This window comes from Eschrichtius robustus, chromosome X, assembly GCF_028021215.1.
Source record: "Eschrichtius robustus isolate mEscRob2 chromosome X, mEscRob2.pri, whole genome shotgun sequence".
In the NCBI taxonomy this organism is placed as follows: Eukaryota; Metazoa; Chordata; class Mammalia; order Artiodactyla; family Eschrichtiidae; genus Eschrichtius; species Eschrichtius robustus.
In genome coordinates this window covers 56,861,447-56,878,849 of record NC_090845.1, presented here as the reverse complement: position 1 = coordinate 56,878,849, position 17,403 = coordinate 56,861,447, and the positions used below count along the sequence as shown (strand labels likewise).

General features: G+C 45.2%; 1 protein-coding gene across 1 annotated transcript in view; it reads right to left on the bottom strand.

Moving 5' to 3' along the window:
• Positions 1-588: 588 nt before the first annotated feature.
• The window catches only part of MSN (moesin), a 64,278-nt gene continuing 47,463 nt past the window's right edge, over positions 589-17,403 (bottom strand). Inside the window, exons 3-13 of the mRNA XM_068533931.1 lie at positions 16,436-16,531; positions 15,017-15,291; positions 13,587-13,670; positions 12,761-12,907; positions 11,354-11,450; positions 9,447-9,610; positions 6,856-6,986; positions 6,435-6,595; positions 5,103-5,195; positions 3,606-3,830; positions 589-2,762 (exon numbers count right to left, since the gene is read on the bottom strand). Of these exons, the coding sequence (XP_068390032.1) occupies positions 2,598-2,762; positions 3,606-3,830; positions 5,103-5,195; positions 6,435-6,595; positions 6,856-6,986; positions 9,447-9,610; positions 11,354-11,450; positions 12,761-12,907; positions 13,587-13,670; positions 15,017-15,291; positions 16,436-16,531 (1,638 nt within the window). The 3' untranslated portion in view covers positions 589-2,597. The remainder of the gene's footprint in view (positions 2,763-3,605; positions 3,831-5,102; positions 5,196-6,434; positions 6,596-6,855; positions 6,987-9,446; positions 9,611-11,353; positions 11,451-12,760; positions 12,908-13,586; positions 13,671-15,016; positions 15,292-16,435; positions 16,532-17,403) is intronic.

Genomic DNA, 17,403 nt, shown 5'->3' with positions numbered 1-17,403 from the left:
CATATCTAGGCTACAAAATTGCCATGTTTTATAAACCATAAAGTACATCTTTTGTACATACATATACTAGTCTCCATTCTTACTTTATACTCCACTCCTTACTACCTTTTGCAACAGGGCTCAAGGTAATTTCTCTGACCTTCACTGGCACTGCAATAAGTGAGGATAATAGGAGGTGAGCAAGCCTGGAGGCCTTCCTGAAAAGAGGCAGGATAGGGCCTGACCACCCCAGGGGGAGTCCAGAGATATAAACCACCCCCCACAAGCAGCCCCAAAGCCCCAATGCCAAACAAGCCCAGGAGCATCATATGGTCAATACAGGGCCCATCTACACCAGAAAAAAATGGCCTAGGGCTATGGAAAGGACACAGGCTATTAAGTCATACAGTCCTGTGCCATTAGGCAGTTATTCTACTTTTTCAAGTCCATTTCCTCCTCTATAAAACGAGGATAGTCATATCCACTCTCCATAGGACTGAAGTGAGAATGAAATGAGACCAGGGATAGGAAAGTGGTCCACAGAGTGCAAATTACAGTGAAGTATCTTACAGCCACCCACTCATGCCACAAAGACAGATCAAGTCACAGTGAAGTCTTCCTAGATTTTATTGGCACTGAAATAGAACATTGGTTAAGCATAAACCCCTCCGAAAACAAATTTTAAAAATCCCAAAAATACACACACAAAAAAACTGAATATAAAATCTAACCTTTTTCCCCAGCTTCCCTGGGGCGGGGGGTACTACCTTTAAGGCAGCTAGATTGCCCCACAATTCCAGGTTTGAATTTAGCCAATATAGGGCATATCACCAAGAGAGTGTCAATATAATTCACAGCAATGCACATAAGACTCCGCAAGGTCAAGCAGGAGGCAAGGGGAGGGAGGGATCAAAGCCATGGACTCTGGGCTAGGGGCACCGCATGGAAGGACAGTAGGGCCCCTTGGGGAATGAACGCTGAGGAGAAGGCAAAAAAAGGAACAATAAAACCAAATACCAAGAACCTTAAAAAAGGATTGTATGACCTATAGTGGCAGGTGATATCACTAATACTGAAAGCTTCCTACATTAATTTTTCTGGCAAAATATTCTTTTACAATATAGTATATGCTTCCTAGGTGTAGGGGTGGCAAGGGAATGAGGCCAAAACGATCCTGTCCCAACACTAATATCTTCTAAGGGTGCATTAGCAAGAAACACAGAAATCAATATTGAGTTAGATGCCACTAAAATATATAATACTGGTGGAAAGAAAAAGAGCACACATGAGACAGAGAGGAGGAGGAGGCTGCTCCTGGGTTGAAAGAAAGAGGTGGGGGTGTGAAAAGGACCAGGCCAGAGCCCCTAACAGCTCTCTGGTTTACAGCTCCAAGGGATAGCACAGCTGGTGGCAAGACCTGGGTTAGAGGTTTATTAAACAGAGGCAGGACCCAATCACCACCTTGGAGAGGTGTAAACTGTAGGATCTGGGCCACAAGCTTCTCTCACCATACTCAGCTTCTTCCACCCACTCACCAATTGAGCCAACTGACGTCAAGATCCAGGGCTCACCAAACCAAGGCCTTAATGGCCCTGAAACAGGAGCTGTGGTCCAAGTAACTCTGAAGGGAGAAGTGGTCTGGGACCCCTGGCAGGTAAAATACTGAAGCCACGTGTGAATATTTCCTCCCTTTAGCAAGAGTTCTGGATGGGGCTGGCTGGGTTTGGGGGTAACCATCCCTACTGTTCTCCCTGGAGGGGGTTTGGGGATTGGAGTGGGGAGGGGCAGATCCCAAGAGGGGAAGAGGAACACAGAATAATAAGTAAGGGATATCTCTGCCCATAGAGCTCACTTGAAACAAGTCTAGGCTCCCATAAGGCATAGGGGCAGATCCTCTACCCAATCTTTTCTGAACAGAATGGCCAACGGCCTTCCAGGATGTTGGTGAAGCCTCTTGCAGGCACTGTCTCCCCATATCACCCTGAAGAGAAACTGAGTCCCTGAACTCAGGGACAAGGTTTACTGGGACCAAGTTTGTAACAGGCCCAATCTGGGAGGTAGAGAGAAGAATGAGTGAACATCTTTTTAGCCTCCGATCATTACAAAGCCTAAACAACCCTAGAAGGAATGGACACTGGGAGGCCTAATCCTAGGGCAGTTGACATCCTAGAGCATACAGCCAAGGCTCCACCTCTTTCTCTAAACCCTGTGATGTTCCAATTCTGCAAATCACAGGACCATGAAGAGGAAGGCAGTGGTGGGGGCCAGTTTTCAACATACTACACTTGACTCCTGCAGAGCAACAGTAAATGTGGGGGTATTTCCCAAATCAAGTGGGAAGTGCCTCTGAGCTGAGAAAGTGATCTCTTCTAGCAAGCTAGATCACCTGGGATAGAGGAAAAAGAGGGTCCCATCATCACCACAGTGGGCCGTCTCTCTGCCTAGGGAAGTGAGTGAGGGCTGAGGGGCTAGGTTTGGTCCCATGGCTGTACTGAATGCTTGGCATGACTCCTGGGCTGCTCTAGTTAGTGGCTCCAGCACAGTGTGAGTTAGGCAAGAGTGTAGGAGTGTGGGGGCAAGGAAGAAGGGAGGAGGGGTCCCTAGAGGCTGGGTGCCCATTACATGGACTCAAACTCATCAATGCGCTGCTTAGTATTGCCCTGCCGGATCTGGCGCAGGGTCTTGTATTTGTCTCGACCCAGTCGCATGTTCTCAGCATGAATCATGTCATTAGCAGTCTTCTTGGACTCATCACGGGCATTGGCCAGCTCTGAAGTGAGGGCCTGTGAGGGTGCAAGGGGATAAGGGGTTAATGGCTTCCTCTCATTTTACCTCCCCTCGTTAATCAGATGTATTTCCTGATTTATTTCCTTCTTACCTTCCTCCCACCCTCCCCACCACCTTTCTCTCTCAACCCCCACCCCTGCCCCCCTCTTTATACACACAAACACAGACACACACATTTTTTGAGAGCCATTTCCAGCCCTGTTAGAACTGCAGTGGGGCAAGAATTTAAAAAAACAAAACAAAAAAACCAAAACACCAACTTAGCAGATCAACTGATGACAGAATCCTGAGAGTAGAACAATACACCAAAGATTCAAGTAGGAATTGTGACAACTAAGTATTTTCTGAATATGAGGTACATGGAATATGGGTGGAGGACGGTGCAAAAAAACAAAAAAAAAAAAAAAGGAAAAGGCGGTCCAGGCTCTGATTAATAAGTGAGAGGTGGGACTTCCCTGGTGGCACAGTGGTTAAGAATCCGCCTGACAATGCAGGGGACATGGGTTCAAGCCCTGGTCCGGGAAGATCCCACATGCCACGGAGCAACTAAGCCCGTGTGCCACAACTACCGAGCCTGCGTGCCACAGCTAGAGAAAGCCCACGCGCAGCAATGAAGACCCAACACAGCCAAAGATAAATAAATAAATTTATAAAATAAATAAATAAATAAAAAATAAATAAGTGAGAGGTGCCCTCCCTGAAAGTTCTCACTGAGAAATGCTCAAGCTCCCACACAGCACTGAGACAGGCTCCTCTACTGCTCCCGTGCCCGGATGATCTAGGGAAGGCCATGGGCTACTAAGTCAAAACACATGGTCTCCATGACCATGCCTCGATACCTTCAGGTGCTTCTGCACACGCTCATTCTTCTCTGCCTCAGTGGTACGTTCCTCCTCGCTGCGATCCTTGGCCATGGCATCAGCCCGCAGTTCGGCACTGGCCTCTGCACCGTTCTCATCCTGCTCATCCTGCTCATTCTCGGCAGGCTCTGCCACATGAGGCGTGCTCATGGCAGTCTTCAGCTCTGCACGGGTCTTCTCCAAGTCTTCTTGTACCATCTGAGCCTGTTCAGTAACAGAGGAAGAGAAGGACTGGCAGTCAGACCAGGCTAACTTGCGGCATCCCTATGTGTGCCTAGAATGGCCCAGCAGAAAGCAGGCACCAGGTAGGCCAAGTCACTTTGTCTGACTGATCTGAGTTCCTTCAGCTGTATAATAGGAGTAATTGTACCAAATTCCCTGGGGATATTGGAGAATTCTGGGAAGTATTTGAGAAAGCCTTGAGCTCCTTCTCCCATGATACCCACTGTCAAGGAAGGATGGAAGCGTGAAGAAACCCAAATCCTCACATCGGTCAGAATGGCCATCATCAAAAAATCTGCAAACAATACATGTTGGAGAGGGTGTGGAGAAAAGGGAACACTCTTGCACTGTTGGCGGGAATGTAAATTGATACAGCCACTATGGAGAACAGTATGGAGGTTCCTTAAAAAACTAAATAGAACTACCATATGACCCAGCAATCCCACTACTGGGCATATGCCCTGAGAAAACCATAATTCAAAAAGAGACATGCACCACAATGTTCACTGCAGCACTATTTACAATAGCCAGGACATGGAAGCAACCTAAGTGTCCATCGACAGATGAATGGATAAAGAAAATGTGGCACATATATACAATGGAATATTACTCAGCCATAAAAAGAAATGAAATTGAGTTATTTGCAGTGAGATGGATGGACCTAGAGTCTGTCATACAGAGTGAAGTAAATCAGAAAGAGAAAAACAAATACCGTATGCTAACACATATATATGGAATCAAAAAAAAAATGGTTCTGAAGAACCTAGGGGCAGAACAGGAATAAAGACACAGACGTAGAGAATGGACTTGAGGACACGGGGAGGGGGAAGGGTAAGCTGAGAAGAAGTGAGAGAGTGGCGTGGACATATATACACTACCAAATGTAAATAGATAGCTAGTGGGAAGCAGCCGCATAGCACAGGGAGATCAGCTCGGTGCTCTGTGACCACCTAGAGAGGTGGGATAGGGAGGGTGGGAGGGAGACGCAAGAGGGAGGAGATATGGGGATATATGTATATGTATAGCTGATTCACTTTGTTGTAGAGCAGAAACTAACACACCATTGTAAAGCAATTATACTCCAATGAAGATGTTAAAAAAATAATAATTTTTTTTTAAATAAAAAATAAAATAAAAGATACTTCCAGGTATTATCTTTAAAAATAAATAAATAAATAAAAGAATCTAAGGAACTGGAGCCTATGCATATGATACCCCATCCCACACTGCTTTGTCCTGGGCACTGTATCTTACCTTCTGCTGCCATTCCACAGCCTCACTCTCCTTTTTCTGTCGGGCCATCTCCAGCTGGGAGATCCGAGCTGTCAGCTCTGCCATTTCCAAGGCCTGTGGATCAATTGGAAGCTTATGAGAGGTGGGCATTCTGGTCCTCAGGCCCCAGGTGTCTTCAACCCCAGATCCCCTGAGAACTAACAGGGGACTTGCTGCTCCACTTGCTTGCTGCTCTGGAGGCTCTTTTTACCACACTTCCTCCAGGAAGCCCAGAGGAACACTCTTATTCTCAGATCTACTATAGCACCCTATTAACTCCAAACTATTTCCTTATAAGTCAGAGCTCCCTGCCTAGACTATAGACCTGAGGACAAACAATGTGTCATCTCTGGCTCTTCCTCATCTCTCTCTCTCCCTCTCTCCCTCTTGGTATTGCCAATTGCACAGTTAGGGCCTCAGTAAAGCTTTGGAGATCACTGTGTCACTGCCTGAAGTGGCAGACCCTTTCCTGTTATCCTACAATGCTCAGGGCTCCACTAAGACTCTTCCCAGGACAAGTATAGGAATGACACTCAAGTGTCACAAAGTGATCTGAAGAAGGGAATAAAGCTTATGTACGCCCTCACACTTTGGGCAAATCTCCCAGAGGACGTTTCCCCCTGAGAATTAGGTTTTAGGTTCCTGCACTCCCACTCCAAACGGTAGAGGGGGAGAGCATATGTCAAGGACTTTGGGACACAGGTTCTTAATTTCTGAGTCACAGAACCCTTGGAAATTGTGATGAAAGTATAGATGCTCACCCTTCTCCCCTAAAAAATGTATAGACACACAGTTTTACATGTGATTTTAGGGAGCAAACCTTTAAAAGAGAGGCAGAAATGACTTCTCATTCTTACTCAGTCACAACAGTGTGACCTCTGATGAGTCTCTTCAACCTCTCTGAGCCCTAATTTCCTTATCTGGGCATATTATCCCACAAGGATTAATCTCATAGGGTTATTAGGAAGAGGAAATAAGGAAGTAAGGAAAAGGGAAAAGTTGCTAGTATAGCTTGTAACACACGTAGCTAGTCAATCAAGTGTGAATCCCTTTACTTCTTTCCTCCCTCTCTCCTTTGTCAGGTCATCAGCTCAAATCCCCAATTGCTAAGAAAGAGAATAAAAGTAAGGGTTAGGGAAGAGTATTTGCAAAATGACTTCTCAGCTTGCTTCTGAAGGAGCTATCTGCTGGAAGCCTGCTGAGAGTTACCCTGCTGGAAAGAACCAGTCCTGCAAGCAGAGGTAGCTGTGAATAGGTAGGCAGACAGAAGAGAAAACTCAGGTCCCATAATCCCAGCCCATTTTGTAGCTTTACCAGTTGTTCCTGGGTCTTCTTCTGGTCCCGGGAGGCCTGCAACAGGGCCTCCTTGGCCTCTTCAGCTTCTTGACGCTCTTTGGCCAGTTTTTCAGCCTCGCTCTGGGCACGCTTCCGCTCCTGTTCAAGTTCCAGAGCCCTGCGGGTCTGTTCTTCCAGTTCTGGGAAGAGAAGGTAGGGGAAAGGTGGTGAAGAGTGCAGAGATCAAGAAGGGATGCCTAACTTCCTTCCTGGAAATGCTTCACCCCAGGACACAGCTGGCAGAAAGTTCTAGGCACTCTTCCTCTTGCCCCATCACTCCTCTATTCTTTAGCCGTATCTGGAATATATGGCCTGAGTCTGCAGCTCAGACAGAAGGGTTTCCAGCTCATAGAGTCAGACTGTGGGAAAACCCAGTCTCCAAGGTGACTCCAAGCCTCACCTTGTTGAGCCTTCTTAGTTTGTTCCTCGATCTGCTTCAGCCTCTCCATCAGTTCCTCCTTTTCCCGTTCAATCTTCTCCTTCTCCTTTTCTGCCATCTCACGTTTCTTCTTCTCATTTTCCAGCAGAGCACTAGGAAAGGAGAAAGAAGGGATGGAACAGGATAGCAAGGCCACATGGAAGCCTTGGAATCCCCAAGGCTCCCTGGCCCTGGCCCCTCAGTCCCCACCCATCCAATACACTCAAGGCTTGTGAGGCAAGACCACTCTCCCTTCTCTCTACATTCTTGTCCTTACATCATAGCCCTACATGGGCCGGTATGCTCAGGGCCCTGTCAGTTTGTCTCAGAATCAGGAGATCCAACCTGGACTCTCAGCTTGTCCACTACCCAGTGGGTAATCAGTGGGTGACCTTAGCTACATCATTTCTTTGCTCTTGTTCTCAGTAACCTTATCTGTAAAATGGCCAAATAAGTCCTGCCCTATCTACCTTATAAAGTTACAGGGAGAAAAGTTTTGGATCTGTGCTGATATACTGTGGTTCAAGTCTGGTGATCCCTATGGCTAGGGCATCAGTCCTCTGCCTGCCCTCTGAAGCTCAGCTCTAGGCTCCTTTTCCCCAGAATTTGTTGTAAATCTAAAATAAGTATTTGCTTTTTCTTGTCCCAGCGCCTCTTCCAGGAGGCCTTCTTTTCTCCCTTGGCTAGATGTCTTTTCTCTTTCTGACCCCTCAGAATACTTGGCCTGTCCTTCTCCACATCCCTCCTCCCTGTTATTTTTCTCCATAGTACTTCTTATCATGTCACATACCATATAATATGCTTATTTGATCTGTCTGTCTCTTCCCACTAGAATGACAGCTTCATGGGAGCAGAGCAGAGATTTTTGTCTTTTTTTTTTCACTGCTCAATAAATATATATTGAGTGAATGAATGACACAGCATTTGTACCTTGAACTGTTATATATATACTGTTTTTTCCCTTTCTTCTACTATACTGTGAGATCCTTGAGGGCAGGTTCCTGCCAGATCCAGTTCTGTAAACTGCCCCTAATTTCATTTTTTCAGAATAAATGTGAACTTTGGTGTCTAACCTCTCATACACGGAGTAATTTTCCAGCCTACTAGATTAGAAGCCTCCTGAGGTTCCAAACTCTTTATGACAGAGTATCTACTAAAACAGTGCTCTCAAACATTAACATGCACAGGAATCACCAGGGATCTTATTTTTCAAATAACTTACTGAGGTGAAATTCACATAATATAAAATTAACCATTTTAAAGTGAATAATTCAGTGGCATTTAATACATTCACAATGTTGTATGACCACTACCTCTATTAGTTCCAAAACATTTCATCACTCCAAAGGAAAACCCATACCTGGTATTAAGCAGTTTCTCCACATCTCCCCTCCCTGCAGCCCCTGACAACCACCAATCTGCCTTCTGTTTATCTATTCTGGATATTTCATATAAATGGAATAATACAATATGTGACCTTTTGTGTCTGGTTTCTTTCACTTAGCATAATGTTTTACAGATTCATCTACATTGTAGTATGTATCAATACTTTGTTCTAAAATTTTTAATGGCTGAATAATATTTCATTGGATGGCTGTACAATTTGTTTATCCATTCATTCACTGATAGACATTTGGGCTGTTTCCAATTTTTGGTTATTGTGAATTGCACTGCTATGAACAGGTATGTGCATGTACATGTTTGAACACCTGTTTTCAATTTTTTTCAGTATATACCTAGGAGTGGAATTGTGGAATTGTATGGTAATTCTACATTTAACTTTTTGAGGAACCATCAAATTGTTTTCTACAGCAGCTGAACCATTTTACATTCCCACTAGCAATGAGCATGAGTTCCAATTTCTCCATACCCTTGCCAACAACTGTTATTTTCTGTTTTCATTTATTATATCCATATTAGTGAGTATGAGGTGGTACCTCACTGTGGTTTCGACTTGCATTTCCCTAATGACTAAGGGTGTTTTCATGTGCCTGCTGGCCATTTGCATATCTTCTTTGAAGAAATGTTCAACTAGGATCTTAAGTTGCAGATTTTGAATCAGCAGCTTTGGGGTAGGTCTCAGAATACTGCCTTTCTAAAAAGTTCCAAAGTTGATGCTGATGCTGCTGAGCTTTAATGCACTTTGAGTAGCAAGGGGCCGCAGTGCAAAAGGGCTTGGTAGGGAAAATTCTGGTGGCTCTGCCCAATTCCACTCAAAAAACCCTAGAGTCCAGGTTTAAATGTGCATGAAGCCTTCTGCTACTGCTGCGATACTGGTCAGATAGCCCAGAGCAACCCAGAGTCCACCTAGAAGAGCAAAGGCATGAGGGTCATAGATAATGGGGAACTATGAAATGCCCCTCCCTCCTATGAGCCTCTGAAATCCTAGGGTTCTAAATGCCTGCCTCCTGGGGATGGGGATGCCTGAGACTTAATGGAAGGGGTGTATCCCTGTACAGCTCTCTCTCCCCCAGTACCAGGATGGCTTCATGCCTTGCCTTTAGCAGGCTTGGCACCTCTGAGAAGCTTCTTTGCCGCAGCCCCAGCCCCCACTTCAGTTCCATGTCACCTACCGCTCCATCTGTTTCTGGTGCTTCTCCTCCCGGGCCTGTGCCTTCATCTGCTGCACCTCGATTGTGTCGGGCTTACGGCGGCGCATGTATAGCTCATGGTTCCCCATACACAGAGCCAAGATCCGCTTGTTAATCCGCAGCCGAGGAGCATAGAAGACGAAGTCCTGGTGGAAAACCAGCAGTCAGAAAGAGTTTAGAGGGACAGATGAAGGTGGGCTTCTGCCTTCTGAAAAGCTAAGTCCAAAAGCACTGGAAAGATCACGTTACAGATGGGAAGACCAATTATCAGAGTGGGGAAGTGACTTGCCCAGGGTCAGATGGCAGGTTAGTGGCAGACCCAGGGCTAGAACCCAGGCTTCTTGACTCCGAAACCAGTGCTCTTTCCACCGAGCCACAATTTCTTTCAACCTTTGCTTATGAAAAGCATCCTAAAATACCCTCAATGCAACTGAAAGATAGAAACTGACTTTATCTGCTAATTAGATATCCTGCTGGGTCTCAGGGGCCTCTCTTAGAGGCCCAATAATCCCTGCATAATACCGTGGTGAGTGTAGTATGGGTGGGCTGGACTGGTTCTATAATCTCCTAAAAGCATATCCTAGACCCAGTCCCTTCAATCCTGTTTGGAATAAGGCAGTTTGTAAATACATACATGAATATATAAATCTCCTGAACATCGATTATCCTGGTTGTTGTTTTTTAAATATGCCCTTGATCTCAGCTGGCTTTGTTACTTACCTTTTTCTGATGAAAGTTGAGCACAGCAGCAGTATTAAAAAAACAAAACAAAACAAAACAAAAAAAACAAAAAAACAAAAAACACACACACACAAGAAAATCCAGTGAGTTTGAGTTTGTTACTACAAATACCACTGGACCAAGGTCACCAGCTGATGGGCTAACCACCAGCTCCTCTGCCACTGAACCCAAACTGCTACCGTCTCACATAGCTTAGGGTGCAGTAGAAGAAGCACAAGAACCAGAGGTCAAACAACCTAGGTGTAAATCCCAGCTCTATCATTTTTAGCTGTGTGATCCTGGGCAAATCACTCCATCCCTCTGAAACTCAATTTCATCATTTATAAAATAGGTATGCTACTACCTACCTGACAATGTCGTTGAGGGTTTAAAGAGACAACATATATAAAGTTCCTAGCAGGGCAAGTTCAGAGACCTCGGAGCTGGAGAAGAATGGCTGAGGCCTCATGAGAAAGGTCTGGTTCAGCATGGCCATTGGCCCTTGTTGGACATGAGGTACATCAAAAGAGGAGACTCTCACCTCAGTTTTCTATCCTATTCCCAAGCACCAGCTTTCCAGTCTTGTCAGCCACAGGCAACTGAGTAGGTGACAGGTGTGGCAAGCATGTTAGAGGAATGACTGGACTGAAAGCACTTTCTTGATTTTGGATTGCTCTGGAGAGAAGTCTTGAGAGGACAGCAGCAAAGTTATAACAAAAAGAACACCTGGAGAATCATCTTTGGATCTGGACTTCTCCTGGCTCTGTCCTTTCTCCACAATTAAAGATAAATCAAGTACATGAACAGTTTCCACTTTCTAGGGCCTAGAGGCTTTAAAAGATAAGATGTACTCTCTGTTTCTACCCCAGAGCCTCAGGGAAGTAAAAGACAGTGGCTAAGAGGCAGTAATTAGACTGCCTGTGGCTCTCCATAATCCATGCTTCTCCTGAGACACAGGTAGCAGTGTGGCACCAGTTATAGGATGCCTCCTGACCATTTCTTGGCATCAGCATCCCCTTTCATTGCCAATCGCCTTTTGTGCCTCCTATTCCCACCCACATACACAAAAAAGCCAAAAAAGGGAGAGAAATATAGAATGACACAATTGCTTCTAGCATTATCCAGGCCTTGGCAAGTACCTGTGTTGGCCAGTGGGAGGAGTCACTTACCGGGGCTTTTTTGTCAATGGGCTTGATGACAAATTTCTTGTCATTGAAAGAGATGTTCCTGATTTCACTCCAGGGGAAGCCTATCTTAGGAGTCAGTCTGTAAAAATGGATGCCAAGAACATTAGGATAAAGGCAAGACAAGAAGGACTTAGAGGGTTGGTGCCTTGCCCTCCCCACCACCAACTTCTCCCTTAAGGAGGTAGATTCATTGCCAGCTCAGCCAGTGTCATCACATGCCACCACGTCAGCTGCCAGCATTGAGGGTGCACAAAGGACCTCCTGATACCACAATCAACATATCCCTTGTCCCAGTATCTGAGGTTTGTTTAATTTTATTTTTTGTTGAGGCATGGACCTTGTAACAATCTCTCACAAGAATCCCCAGCCCTACTTAACTGGAACTCTTCTACCCAAGGTTGTAAAAGTTGGGGAGAAGGTAAATAATGAGTTCCAAGACTCAGAAGTTACACAAAACAATAATATACTGATCTTCATCCTCATCAAGAGCAAGCCAAGAAGGGACTTCCCTAGTGGTCCAGTTGAGAACCCACCTTCCAATGCAGGGGACACGGGTTCGATCCCTGGTCAGGGAACTAAGATCCCACATGCTGCGGGGCAACTGAGCCCACGTGCCGCAACTACTGAGCCCATGTGCTCTGGAGCCTGTACGCCACAACTAGAGAGAAGCCCGTGCACCGCAACGAAGAGCCCATGTGCCGCAACTAAGACCCGACATGGCAATAAATAAATAAATAAATAAAATACTTTTTTTAAAAAAAAGAGCAATCCAAGGAAAAAAAAATAAGCTAGTGAGATAAGGCTGTAGCAAGAGGGATTACAGGCCAAAAGGCACTTAATCATCATATGCAAAGGAGATTAATTACAAATCGTGACAAGGTAGGTTTTAGACCAGTGTTGTCCAACAGAAATATAATGAGAACCACACATGTAATTTTAAATTTTCTAACAGCCACATGAAAATAAGTAATAGGAAATAGGTGGAATTAACTATAACAGCAGTTCATTTAACCCAGTATATGTAAAATACTATCATTTGAACATGTAAATCAATATTTTTAAAAATATTAGTGAGACATTTTGTATTCTGTTATTCACACTAAGTCTTCAAAGTCCAGTATGGAGTTTACACTTATAGCACATTTCAATTCAGAGCAGCCACATTTCAAGTGCTCAACAGCTATATGTGGCCAAAAGCTACCATAGTGGACAGTGCAAGTCTAGTCAATGCAAGATTTAGAGGCCTGAGGGAGGTTGTACAATCATCTGGACTGGTCTAAACTAGGTAGAAGAAGAATGATATAGGTGGGACCCAGGAAGTATAATCCTACTCTGTCAAATCCTAGGTGTCAAAGTGGTCCAAAAAACTAAGTAAGCTCTGAACTATACCTGTCATTCTGCTCATAGATGTTGAGACCCAGGGCATCCACTCCCAGCCACAGCTCTGAGCCTTTCTTGTTCTTGATGCTGAAGTAGTTCACACCATACATCTCCAGATCCTGGGCAATCTTCAGATACTCCAGGACAGCATCCTCCCTAAACAAGAGAGCAGGGTGGGGCGGGGGCAGGGAATATAGGGGAGCCTGTGAATCAGACCCGGGGAGACAGAAAGCCTACTTGTTCTGCACTTCTGACAAGAATCTTGCTATAAGGGGTGGGAAAGAGGATGGAAGGTGAACAGATGATGGCGAACAGAGCACAACATGACTTTTGCCAAAAAATGCTCACAGGAGCCTCAGGTCTGAGGTTCCCAAGGGGAATAAAGGCAGGCTGACCCTTGCTGGCCTCTGGCATGTTAGCTATCACAGAAGCCTCGTACGCAGGCACATTATTAGCAGAGCGCAAATGAGGTGGTGATGGCAAAATGGTAAGATTTGTTCTTCAACTAGACAACTCCAAAATGGTATGCCATGTTTATAGAGCTCCTTCTTCATTTCATTCTTGGGGAGGAGCCCCTGGTGGCACAGAAGCTCCCTAGGGATCCTGAGATCCCCTTCATTTCTTTATGGTCAAAATTGTCTGGGCTATCAGTTGCCATCATTCACAAAAAGTACAGCTTTATAATGGCCCTGATTTGCCTTCCATTTCTAATTTCCTGTTTCTCTCTCTCCAGCGTCCTCCAGTGTTCCTAGCCCTCTGCCTCTTCTCCCTCCAGAACCAACTCTCATTCTCCCTGCAGGGGCAGTAGAGCCCACAGTTGCTAGGGCCGGCTTACCTGAGCATGCCCCGGTGCTCTTCATGCCATACCTGGATCCGTTCCTCCCACTGGTCCTTGTTAAGTTTGTGCTGTTCCAGGACCCTGGAAAGACAATGCATGGTGAGTAGTTTAAAGCACAAAGTCCAAAAGCAGGGGTAAAGGGAATTCTACTTAGCTCCCTAAGGGGTTGATGCAAAAAGAATGTGGGGTCATTACACCAGAAGCAGACTGAAATTACAGCAGGAGGTATTAATTAGACATAGGGAACTGCCTGAGGGGTATGAGAGATACAGAATGGGTGACCAAGAAAGACAATAGGAACACCTTCCTTTGTACCTTTAACCAGAAAATCCAATATGTGCTGTGGTCTCTAAGCAGAGCAATAACATATCAACAGTCTGTGCTGGCTTGTGGGGCTAAGAGTAGGAACGGGCCTCGTGGAGGCATGCACACGCTCTCCTAGATCTTTGTGGTACCAACAGTTTGCAATTGTGAGACTATTGCTCAGGGATAAGATTACAGCCTGTGGCTACAGAACAAAGAACTGAGCCCAAATGGCTCTGGGAGAAACTATTGATAATGGGCTCAACCTCCCAGATCTACTAGATCATAAACAAGGCTTGCTTTAAATATGCTATCTCAGACATTATGGCAGTGACTTAGGTAGAGTCCGAGGGCACAACCACTATCCTTAATACCTTCAGGTGAGTTGTACATTTGCCACAGCTCCACTGGGACTGAGGCTACCAGAATGAAGCAGAACTTTTCCTTCCAATCCAGAAGCCTATGAAAATAGCGAATGGATGCAGTGGGGTTAAAAAAATCAAGAGACTAGTGTTCTAGGTCACCTTAAATGAGCTGTGGGAGATTGAGCAGGTCAGAGTGAGCACCTCTGCACATCTATTTCCTGAGCCAATAAGGATTGTGCTGCCTTATTCATTTTGTGTGTTGTTGTGATGCTAAAACAAGAATAATGAGTGTTTGAGAGTGTTCAATTTTGAAGTTTACAAAAGCAGAAATCTCTGTACACTGGTTATCAATATTAAAAGACTGTTTGAGCTCCCCACATCCTTGGCTTAAGTATTTCTCACTCCTATGAACCTCTGATATAAGAGGTCTAAATCAGTGAAAAGGATTGAGAAAATGGAACCGGGGCAAGGAGAATCAATCCATCTCTGGTTCTCTATATAAGCACCTGTTTACAGGGTAATGAAGTCCTGTAATTAGGCAAACAGAGGAGGAAAAAAAGCTTTTTATTTTGAGAACCAGAGAAATAACAACAGGGTATGGTGCCATATGCAAATGTGTCTGTCTGAGCAGCATAACACGGTCTTCAGACAGACCCTAGTGGAGAGGGACAGATCTGGCAACCCCTGTATAATAGGGATCAGTCAGCTTTGGGCTGCAGCCCACTCTGACCAGGGCAGATGGCCAGTACATCACCTCACCTCTGTGGCAGCAACTTGTCCCCGGCCAAGTAGCCAGACTTGTGGACTTCCTTATTGAAGTCACCATACTTGGACTGGACAGCATAGGAGGCCAGCAACACAGCAGTCTCAGGTGGGCAGTAAATATCATCATTGAGAATGCCCTCCTTCACTTGCAGGAAGAATAGTCGCTGTGTGATGTCCTGGATCAATTCCTCGGATACATCCTCAGGGTAGAACTTAGCCCGGAACTTGAAAAGCAGGGGGCTTTCCTTCCGCACATCCTGGGCAGTCACCTGGGAGCAGCAAGGGGTTATGGGCTCTCAAAAAATAGACTTTAGGGGTGGGGGAGTGGCTGTAGGGTGGGAAGAAGACACTGAAAAGTCATCAATTTGGATAATCCCAAAGAGCTGGGTGGCAATTCTCCTGGTAATTCAGAAAAGAGACACATTACTTTCATTGGGGACCCAATCCCATATCCATAATTGCTTCCTGTTGGGAATTTCTTCCTGAAATAACCTAACACCCACTGATAGTCATAAGCCCTTAAGCCATCATCATCTGACAATATATCCAGCTGCCCCCACGTTCTGAAAGTAGGCTTAAGAAACTCCTCTTTTAAGGCTCCCCCAACTCCATAAATCAGCAAAGTAAAGACTAGGATGTATGACTGAGGTCTGGGAATTGGCTATAGGCAAAAGCACAAATCAGACTGTCTTTTAAAGCCTGAAATTGGCTATTAGCGGCTCCACATTTTTCCAGCAGAAGTCTCCACTCTTTGTGAAAAGAAGACTCTGCCAGCAGAAGGTGGGGCACCCATCCCCTAGACACTGTCAGGAAAATAAGCCATAGGACAATATGGAGACCTCCAAGGACAAAGTCAGCCAGTTTGAGGATAATGAGATGGAGAACTGCCATGTTCCTGCAGAGATGCTGCTTGGAGGTGGAGAGTTTGAATGGACCTATACTTAAACCATCCCACTTGGAATTCAACTGAGATAGAAAATCAAGAAAGAAGGACACATCTGTATGGGGCTCAGGTATCAGTTGACAGGCAAGAAAAGGGACAAGATAAGATTATGAGACTTTCAAGATTCTTTCCAGTTTAATAGTCTATGACTCTCTGTTTAACAAATTTCCTAAAGCCCTTCAGTTTGGAAAGGAAAAAAGGATACCAATCCCCTCCTGAAGAACTACTAATGGCTATGGTCCATAAGTGGGTCCCATCCTCCTTGGACACTGGCCATTCTTGCTGTTAGGAGTCCAAGTGGAGACAGCAAGAGATCTGCCCTTATTCTGATCTAGTGGTCGATCAGAATTTTTCACTCATGAAAAACTGAGCCCTAGATGCCCTGCATTTGCCAGCGAACACATTTTACACCCCTGAGAAAGATCTGGTAGAGGAGTGAATTCCAAACCTGACAATGGGATAAGCAATACCTTCTTATTGAGTTTTAGCCAAGTAGAGAAACCCTTAGTGTCCTGGTACTGCAGACCAAAAAACCAAACTTCCCTCAGGCCGATAGTTTTCACCACCTGAAAGACAAAACACAAAACAACCACTAGTTGAATGCCTACCTTGTGCCAGGCACAGAGGACAGAAATGTGGAGCCCACATGGTCCCAGGCTCTGGCAAGAAAATATACTTGGGCAGGAGCTAAGAAACGATGTCAACATCTCTCTGAACAAAGTACTTTCACTGAGGTAGGGACTGGATCGATTACTTATAAGCACGACCACACACCAATAACTTGATATCCATTATCTCCTTGAATTTTCACAATAGCCCTATGATATAATTACAATTGGGCCCATTTTATAGATAATAAAAGTAAGGTTCAGAAGTGAAGGTTCGGTTAGTAAGTAGCAGAGTCAGGTCTGTTTGACTCCAAACCCATTCAAATCCAGTGCTTTCTGCCACTCCTCCCCACCCCCCCTCAATTATGCCATGCAGCTTCACACACCCAGGATGGATTAAAAGCTGAAGGTAAAAACTGTTGGTTTAAATCCTGAATCTTGTTCTCCTGGATTACTTCTTTATGTTTAGCAACTAGGAATAATGCCCACACCCTTCAGAATGAATCCTATTTACAATGTCCAAATAAAGAATGTTTGAGGAGACAGAGCAGGGACTGGGGTATCTATACACCCCAAAGCTGTGCTGTGCCTAGGGGCTGAGATGCTTCTTTCCAGTCCTGATTAGAGTTCAGTCATGATTCCCTTTTACCACTCACACAGGTTGAGAGTGGGAATGAGGGTGGAAACAGTGTGAGTACCTCAGTGTAGTAGCTGAGGGGCCCCGTGGTGTTCTGGGCATCTTGGCTGAGCAGTGGGCAGGAAAGGGAGGCCAGCCAGGAGAAGACAGATGGGGTCTGTTTTCCAGTCCCCGACATTAGCATGTAAATAGT